Raw genomic sequence first — 9,810 nt, 5'->3', positions numbered from 1 at the left:
CCCTGCCTGCAGCGTCGCTCCCACCTCCCCTGCCCGTGGCATATCTCCACCATCCTGCCTGCAGCGTGGCTCCATCATCCTTGCCTGCAGCATCGCTCCCACCTCCCCTGCCCGCAGCATTGCTCCATTATCCTGCCCGCTGCCTGGCTCCATCACACCCTGCCTGCTGCCTGGCTCCATCCTTGCCTGCAGCACCCCTCCACCCCCAGGACCCCCTCACCCACCCCGGGGTGCCCAAGTCCCACCCTGCAGCCCCCCCACCATCCCACAGTGAGCCCCCACCGTGACCCAGATCTCTGACAGCCACCATCTGCGGCAGCGGCCGCCCTCCTCCCTCGGCAGAATTATGACGCTGGGCTAATGCGGCAAGAGCAAGCTGTCACCTCGCCCTGCCCCGTCCCTTGTCCGCAGCTTAGGTGCCTCCAGACCCTTCAGCAGAGCTTCACCCATAGGTGAAACAAGCCCCCCAGTTCCCAATCCGAGGGCGCTGGGAGGACCTGCGTCCCAGAGTGCCAGCCCACCCACGGGCGATGCAGAGACCCGGGTGGCCGGTGCCGAGGGATGCTGGGGAGCGGCCAGCATGGCGATACATGCTGAGTCGGCTAATTTGCCCGTCCCCTCCTCGCCGTCGGGTAAAAGCCAGCTCCGGAGCAGGGATTTGGGAGGCGGATTAGCCGGGCCAACCATCTGCTGCCGGCCAATCATCAGCACGCCCAGGAAAGCCAATAATTACAAAAATATGGTTTCCCACCCCTTTTCTCCACTACCCCCGGCTGGGTGCTGTCCCCAAGGTGGGGTCCCCATGGAGCAGCACCCCATCCCCATCCCGGGACTGAGCACCCAACCCAGGCACCCAGCTGGACTCAACCCGGCCCGTTTTCGGGGAGCGCCCCGAGCAGGCCTGACACCATGGCCGAGGGGCTGCGGGCGGCGGGGTGGGGGTGAAGGAGCAAACATTAAAGCCCGCAGCGGGGTCGTGATGCGGCTTGGTGACAGACGCTGGGGCAGATGCCATGGGATTACCCAGCCTAAAACCTCGAGATCTGCCCCCCTTTCCCCCGCCCCAGCAGGCAGAGAGCATTTAATTACTAATTTACTAATTACCCAAAGATGCTGGCAATGGGCTTGAAACCTGTGGTCAGGAGCAGCCCCAAGGCTCCAGCCGCCCTAATCCCACCGGCTGTGGGGAGCTGGTGGATGCACCCTGGCCAGGGGACAGCTCGGTTTGGGACATCGGGTGACCTAGGGAGGCACGGCTGTCCCGGCAGCCCCACTCCCCCTGGTGATAGCACGGGGTGGTGGGGAATGGGAGGGGCCAGTGGGGACAAGAAGAGGATGGTGGGGACCAGGAGAGGATGATGGAGACCAGGAGGAGCCTATGGGGATGAAGGGGAGATGACGAGGACCAGGAGGGGACAACGAGGATCAGGAGGGGGTGATGGGGACCAGGAGGAGGTGATGGGAACTGAGAGAGGATGATGAGGATCAGGAGGGGACAATGGTGACAAAGAGGGGCCAAGGGATGATGAGGACGAGGAGATGATGATGAAGCCCTGGAGCAGCTAGTGAGGACCAGGAGGGGATGGTGGAGACCATGAGGAGACACTAGGGATCAGAAGAGGGTGGTGAGAATGGGAGAGTACATCAGGATGGGAAAATGGGGACCAGGAGAGGATGGTGGGGATCAGGAAGGGACAAGAGCAACTGGAAGAAGACATGAAGGTCTGGGAGGGTACAAGATGGCTGGGGGACTGGATGTGCCTGGGAAGGGTTAACACAGCTGCCTGGCACTGAGCCGTGTCCAGGCCAGGCTCAGTTTTCAGCTGCAATTAGCTCTTGTTTATTGGAGGCTCTGTGATAAATGATGCTGTGGAGGTTGTCTGATGACAGAGGGTGACAGCTCCCACGTCACCGGCCCCAAGCCCTGCCAAAGCCTTCACTGACCCCCTGGCGCAAGGATTAAAGTTTAATGTGGCTCCGGAGCTGACCCCGGGCACACACCGCCCCGGGGACACAGGGCTGGGGACAGGCTGGTGGCCATCCCTTGGGCCACCTTCAGGTCAAGAGGCGCTTTGGCACCAAGAGGCGTTTTGGCACCAGCCTGGTGGCCACTGGCTATCGGTGCATCGTGGCCACGGGGCTGTTTCGTGACTCCTTTGGGGTCACCCAAGAGGTTCGTTGATGAAATGTCACACCAGGTCGGGTTTGTCACGCTCAGACTGGCCCTGCAGGATGGGCTTGGTGCCACGGTGGGGCCGGTCAGTGTGGTCTGGTCACATTCCCGGGCACCGGTGGAGCCGTGCGCGGGTGCCAAGAGCCACCGCGGTGCTCACTGGGGCAGGTCGAGATCCTGCCCCGTGGCCACGTTTGGAGCAGCAGCTGTGTGGGGACCACGGTGGAGTGAGGGGACCTCGGAGGTGTCCCCAAGGTGAGGGAGCAGGGCACGGCACGAGCGCCGGGGCTGGCGCAGTGCCCGAGGACACGGCTTGGGTTTCGGCAGGGCGACATGGCACCAAAAACATTTGGGGACAGAGAGGTCCCCGAGGCGGGGGCTGGGCACCAGCCTGTGTCCCCAGCTCGCTGGACATCACGTTTTTCTCCTTGCAGATGAACCTCCTCACCCAGGTAAAGGGGGAGCCGGCAGGGAGGGCATCCACAGCCAGGAGGTCCCATCCCTCTGCCGTGGCACCCGACGCCCAGGGACCCCGTGGCTGGGACCTACCCGGTGCTGAGTCTGGGAGCACGGGGAGGGGGGAGGCGGGGGTCCTGGGAGGCTGCTCTGGGCTGGGGATGGGTGCTAGCAGGGGTGGGTGCTGGCAAGGGCGGGTGCTAGCAAGGGTGGGTGCTAGCAGGGGATGGGTGCCAGCAGAAATGGGTGCTAGCAGGGGATGGGTGTCAGCAGGGGATGGGTCCCAGGCTCGCTCTGCCCCCTCTCCCCACAGGTGAGCACCCTGGTGCAGACCCTGCAAGCCCCGGACGGGCTTTTCCTCCAGCCCCGGCGCTGGCTAGGCTCCTGGGTGCGACAGGTTTGGGGGTGCTGGCACAGGGACCCTGGCCAGAAGCTCAGGCAGGGGGATGGCAGCAGTCCGGGCAGGGGCTGAGCCTTGACGCTGCTGCCCTGGCTCCCATCTCCCCAGCGTCACTGGGGCTGATGCCGGGTGTTTGTCCCTCCAGGTGAGCAGCTCCAGGCAGGTACGTGCTGGCATCCCCCCCGTGCCCTGCACCGCCCATGGCGCCTCTGGCACGACAGGGCCAAATCCTGCGTACCCTGCCTTTTCCCCAGCACCCATGGGTGGTCAGCACCTAGAGGAGGTGGCCCCTTCTCGGAGGGTTTCCCCATCCACGGAGCCCCAAGCTGTGCCCAAGCCACCAGGGATGGGGGGGTGAGCCAGCGGGTCAGTGATGCTGCCAGTGTTCCCAGGGCACTGGTGGCCCTGAAACATGGACGGGTCCCCAGGCGGTGGCCGGGGCAGCGAGCACAGCAGCGTTCTTCCTCTGCGAGGGGCTGCTGGGCCAGCACTTCGACGTGGTCCCCAATGGGGTGGCTGAGCCCCAGCCTGGGGACCTCTTCATCTTCCCGCTGGCATCAGGGGTCCCTGGCTGGTGGGGCGCCCACGCCGGAGTCTACTGTGGTGGCGGGGAGATCATCCACCTGGAAGGTGAGCCCCAGGAGGTGGTCACGGTGTGGGGATGTCCCCGTGGAAGGGACACGGGGATACAGTGTCCCCTCTGCCCCGCAGGCAGCTCGGGGACATCCCCATCGGGGATCGTGGCCAAGCATGGCAAGAGCCACCTCCTCCGGACACGGGGTCCGGCCAAGGTGCTGCGGAGGAAGGGAGGGCTGGATGCGGCCTCCCTGCAGCGGCGGATCCGGGAAGCCATGGACCAGGTGGTGGAGTACAACGTCGTCACCTGCAACTGCATCCACTTTGCCCTCACCCTGCTGGGGCTGGGCCAGCTCGCCGGTGCCATGGTGGGTGCCACCACCACAGAGGGTGCCACCACCCGGCGGGACCCTGACACCTCCTCCGGCCAAGCGTCACCACAGCCCATCTTCCCTCCCAGGTGTCCCCAGCACTGCAGTGATGAGCCCAAGGAACACGCGGGGCTGGAGCATCGTTCCCTGGGGGGACCAGCATTGCGCCAGCGGCTTTGGCATCCCTCTTCTGTTTGGCAATAAATGGTGGCACGGAGACCCTGTGCCAACCCTGTTTGATTTGTGGGGTTTTTGGCTGTTGCTTTCCTTTTCCCAGAAGCTGCCGGCAAGCAATGTCCCACCTTGGCACATCTCAAAGGGAGCAGGCGCTCTTCGCTCCCATGGCCTCCTGGGACAAACAGATGCCTCTTTTGTTGTTGGCGCTTGATTTTGAGTATCAAAATAAATATTCACTGGGCTGCTGGGTTGAAAACTGGCCAAACAGCTGGACCAGGTCTGGTTGGAGGCCAGTCACTGATGATGTACTCCAGGGGTCAATAGTGGGTCCAGTCCTGGTCAACATCTTCATTACTGAGCCGGTTGATGGGGCAGAGCATACCTGCAGTGAGTTTGCTACGGACACCAAACTGGGAGGGGTGGCTCATGGGCCAGAGGGTCATGCTGATGCCCAGAGGGACCTGGACAGGCTGGAGAAATGGCCCAACAGGAACCTCACAAAGTTCAGCAAAGGCAAGGTGCAAAATCCTGCTGCTGGGAACAAGCCCAGGCACCAGGACATGCTGGGGAGTGACCAGCTGGAAAGCAGCCTGATAGAAAAGGTCCTAAGGGTCTGGGGGACACCAAGATGACCATGAGCCAGTAACGTGCCCTTGGGGCACAGTGAAGGCCAACAGCTTCCCGGGCCACATTAGGAGGAACGTTGCCAGCAAGTTGAGGATGGTGATCCTTGCCCTCTGCTCTACACTGGTGAGGCCACCCCTGGAGCGCTGGGTCCTGTGCTGGGCTCCCCAGTACAAGAGAGACATGGATGTACTGGAGACAGACCAACGAAGGACCACCAAGGGTCTGGAGTATCTCTCATATGAAGAAAAACTGAGAGCTGGGGCTGTTCAACCTGGAGAAGAAAAGGCTCACGGGGATCTTACCAGTGTGTATCAATACCTGATGCAGGGAGTAAAGAAGGTGGAGCCAGGGTCTTCATGGTCGTGCCAGGACCAGAGGCAATGGGCACGAAACACAGAAGGTTCCCTCTGAACATCAGGAAAGACTTCTTTTACTGTGAGGGTAACTGACCCCTGGCACAGGTCACCCAGGGATGTTCTGGAGCCTCCATCCTTGGAGGTATTCAAAAGTCATCTGCACATGGTCCTGGGCAAGGAGCTCTAGGTTGCGGTTGGACCAGATGACCTCCAGAGGTGCCTCCAACCTCAACTGTTCTGTGACCTGTGAAAATATTCCTCCAGTGGGATCATTTAGAGCTGCTTCAGGTCTCTTTCCAGGGACTTTTGCAGTTCCCACACTCACAGGAGGGTTTCTGGGAGGTTTCACTCCCACCAGAGGGGAAATCTGATTCCCCAGCAAGGGGGAAATGTCCCCGTGGCTTCTAAGGAGAAGGGAGCAAAACCAAGAAGCTGGGTGCCTGATCAGGCTGGGGCTGGAGGAAGGTCTCCTCCTTTTGGACATGTCCTGCAGCTCCTCTGACTCAAGAGCGTTTCCAGGATCTCCTGCGTCTCCTCCCTCTGTTCCTAAACTTAACATTTAAAGTGGAATTAGCAAATTAACTGCAGCTTTAAAAAGTGGAAAAAATCATCCGGGATTTCCTGGAGTTCGTAATGCTTTGGGGTTTTGCTTTCAGCCTTTCTTCATCTCTCATGAGTGACTTTTTCCCGAGCCAAGTCCTTGTTCCTGGCAGAAGCCATCACGGGCAGGGTGTGATGATGGCAGTGTGGGACCCTGTCCTCTGCGCATGGGCAGGACGGCACGAGCACGACGCTGATGCCCTGTTTCTGTTCCTCTCTCCTTGCAGATGTTGAGCAGCTTTGTCAGTAGGAGCTTGGCAAGACCTCCACCAGCAGCACGGGGGGCTCAGGGGGTGTTGGGGGGCGATGGGGCTGGTTCTGCCACCTCCTCGCCTTCCCTCCCTGGTGCGGTTGGCAGAGGGAGTATGAGGCACTCGAGTTTCTGCTGTTCAAGAGCATCCCCAGGCAGAGGGAGGTCTTCGAGGAGATGTTGGAGAGCAAATTGCAGCCTGGGGACACCTTGCTCTTCCCTTTAGACATCAGCTCTGGCGTCCTCAGCAGCAGCTTCAAACATAGGGCTGTCTACTGCAGGGACGGAGAGGTCATACACTTCTAGAGTCAGCGTCCGACCCTCTACTGCCATTTGGGATGTGGCAGTGGCCAAAAGGCAGCCGGCAGCACAGTGGCCGGGCCAGGGTGATGGGTGGCTCTTGGTTTTCCAGACATGAAAAATCAGAGGACCAGAGGTCGGATCAGCAAGGAGGGCTTCAAAGCCATGAAAAAGGAGAGGGGGGGGAAATGCCAGATTTACCAAAAAAAAGGTGGGATGGACCTCAGTGACTTCAATACTAAAGTCAGGGAGGCGATGAACAGCAAAGGCAACTATTATCCCGGTAAAAAGAACTGCATCCACTTCACCTTCTACCTCCTGAGCTTGGTGGACTTCTACATCAAACTGGTGAGCACAGAGCTGGGCATCACAGCCGTGGTGGGTTGACCCTGGCTGAACGCCAGTTGCCCACCAAAGCTGTTCTATCACTCCCCTCTCCTCAGCTGGACAGGGGAGAGAAAATATAACAAAGGGCTTGTGGGTCGAGATAAGGACAGGAGAGATCACTCACCAATTACCTTCACAGGCAAAACAGACTCACCTTGGGGAAAATCAACTCAATTTATTACGAATCAACCAGAGTAGGGTAATGAGAAATAAACCCAAATCTCAGAACACCTTCCCTCCCCACCTCCCTTCTTCCCAGGCACAACTTCACTCCCGGATTCTCTACCTACCCCCCACAGTGGCGCAGGGGGATGGGGAATGAGGTTTACGGTCATTTCATCACACGTTATTTTCTGCCGCTTCATCCTCCTCAGGGGGAGGACTCATCACTCTCTTCCCCTGCTCCAGCATGGGGTCCCACCCACAGGAGACAGTCCTCCACAAACTTCTCCAACGTGGGTCCTTCCCACGGGCTGCAGTTCTTCACGAACTGCTCCAGCGTGGGTCCTTTCCACGGTGTGCAGTCCTTCAGGAGCACACTGCTCCAGCGTGGGTCCCTCACGGGGTCACAAGTCCTGCCAGAAAACCTGCTCCGTGGGCTCCTCTCTCCACAGATCCACAGGTCCTGCCAGGAGCCTGCTCCAGCACGGGCTTCCCACAGGGTCACAGCCTCCTTCGGGCACCCACCTGCTCTGGTGTGGGGTCCTCCCCGGGCTGCAGGTGGAGATCTGCTCCACCGTGGACCTCCCTGGGGTGCAGGGGGACAGCCTGCCTCACCATGGTCTTCATCACCACAGGCTGCAGGGGAATCTCTGCTCCAGCGCCTGGAGCACCTCCTCCTCGTCCTTCACTGACCTGGGGGTCTGCAGGGTTGTTTCTCTTACATGTTCTCACTCCTTTCTCCGGCTGCCGTTTCTGTGTCTTCTGCAACCTGTTTTCCTTCTTAAATATGTTATCACAGAGGCGCTACCACCATCACTGATGGGCTCAGCCTTGGCTGGCGGTGGGTCCGTCTTAGAGCCAGCTGGTATTGGCTCTCTTGAACACAGGGGAAGCTTCCAGCAGCTTCTCCCAGAAGCCACCCCTGTAACCCCCCCAGCTGCCAAAACCTTGCCACACAAACCCAATACAGTGGGACAACTCCTGCACCCCCAGCTCTGTGTTTGCATCCTGACCTGAATTCCCCTGGGGCTGGCCCATGGGCAGTGGGGACAGCTGACACACACCCCCCCCCAGACAGCTTTCTCTTGCGGGTGGAAAGCCAAAATGAAGGTGGCAGCTGCGGCGGTGGGGCCATGAGTATCCCCAGTGTCATCCCTCCCTGGCAGGGCTGTGGGGTCCCCCAAAGTGGGATGGGTTCCCCAGGAGGGCTGGGGGTTCCCCAAAGGGCACCAGTGTCTCCATGAGGACTGGGGTCTCTAGGAGGGCTTCAGAGTCCCCGGGAAGGCTGTGGGGTCCCCAGGGGGGCTGGGGTCCCCAAACACAACTGGGATCTCCAGGAGAGCTTTGGGGTTCCCAAGAGTGCTGGGCTCCAGCTGCCTGCACTGGTGGGGGACCCAGCTGCTGGATGACTTTTTTTTTGGGGGGGGGGGGGTTGGTGTCCTTTCCGCTTGTTGGAGCTTAATTGCCATTAAGTTTTAATGCATTAAATTGCATTAAATTGCATTTTAATGCATTAATTGCATTAAATTTTGCTACCTGAAATCTGCCCGTTGTCTCTCGCTGCCTCACTCCTGCATGATGGGGTGAGAGAGCTGCCTGACTGGCAACCAGCCCCTTAGGGGCTTGTTAGCTGCGAAGAAAAATAATAACTGAAATATCTGCCAGATCAATAATTACCTGTGAAGATGATTATTATTATTATTATTATAAATAATAACAATAATAAATAATAATAACAATATCTGTATTAAGAATAAATAATATAATACATATCACATATCTTACATCATACATCAAATATAATATACTAAATACCATATACTATATAATGTATAATGTATAATATAGACTATAATATTACAGAATACAGAATATAATCAATATAATCTGCAATATAATATAATGTAGCATAACATAAAACATAAAACATATAGCATATAATGTAGAATGGATTATGTATAATCTAGTATGATAGACTATATATAATATCATATAATTAATATAATCTGCAATATATTCTAATGTAATATAACATGTAATATATGGTAATAGTCACAGCATGTAGCATACAATATACAGTATATAGTATATATCTAATGTATACTATATAATGTATTATATATGAAATAATGTAGTATGATATAATATTATTTAATATAATATATAACATAATGTAAAAGAATGTAAATATGTATAATTATATAATCTATCATGATATATGAGCTATATGCTATATACCATATAATCACATCCCAAAGACTACTACTAGCCCAAATAATGCCCCTTTTACCGCTGACTCGCACCCAAACCTGTGCAGGTGGGGGGGGGTGGTGGTGGTGGTGCAGGGCTGGAGACCCTTTTTGGGGGTGCAAAGCCCTCCCCCCCCTCAAGTCAGGGAGGGGTCGACCCACCTGGGCGATGCCCCCCCCCGAAAACGAGCATCCCTGGAGGACGGGGAGCGTGGGAAGCGTTAGGGCGGTTCCCGTCCCCGCATGACGCTGACATCAGTCCCGGCATCCCAACCGCCCGCATCCCGACCGCATCTCCCGCCGCCATGGCGGCCAGCCCGGCCTACGGGGAGGAAAAGGGGGGCTCCTCCAGCCTGGGAGAGCCCGAATACGGCCACGACCCCGCCAGCGGCGGCATCTTCTCCTCCGACTACAAGAGGTAAGGACAACGGCGGGGAGGGACAGGGGACAATGGCTGAGCACGGCTGGGTGGCCGCCACCACAGGCCTTGGCCGCTGTCCCCGGCCAGGGACGTGGTACCCGACTGGGGGCTGGCCACGGTCCCTGGGGTGGGGACAGGGATGAGGATGAGGATGGGGATGGGGATGGGGACGGGGATGGGGACGGGGATGGGGACAGGGGACGCGGTCACGCCGCCGCCACTCTGCAGGTTGCAAAGGCCGGGGAGGGTTTCAGGGAAAAATCGCAGGGTTTTGGAGATGGTGTAGCGGGGGGGGGGGGGGGGGG

The 9,810-nt window shown here is 57.9% G+C and overlaps 1 protein-coding gene across 1 annotated transcript in view; it reads left to right on the top strand.

Annotated features, from left to right (window-relative positions):
- The first annotated feature begins 9,343 nt into the window (after positions 1-9,343).
- The window catches only part of AP3B2 (adaptor-related protein complex 3, beta 2 subunit), an 11,412-nt gene continuing 10,945 nt past the window's right edge, over positions 9,344-9,810 (top strand). The window contains exon 1 of the mRNA XM_010571561.1: positions 9,344-9,502. Within this exon, the coding sequence (XP_010569863.1) occupies positions 9,390-9,502 (113 nt within the window). The 5' untranslated portion in view covers positions 9,344-9,389. The remainder of the gene's footprint in view (positions 9,503-9,810) is intronic.

Source organism: Haliaeetus leucocephalus, unplaced genomic scaffold (genome assembly GCF_000737465.1).
Source record: "Haliaeetus leucocephalus isolate CR32 unplaced genomic scaffold, Haliaeetus_leucocephalus-4.0 Scaffold339, whole genome shotgun sequence".
Classification (NCBI taxonomy): domain Eukaryota; kingdom Metazoa; phylum Chordata; class Aves; order Accipitriformes; family Accipitridae; genus Haliaeetus; species Haliaeetus leucocephalus.
The sequence above is the reverse complement of the archived record's forward strand: the minus strand, read 5'-3'. Positions and strand labels throughout refer to the sequence as shown.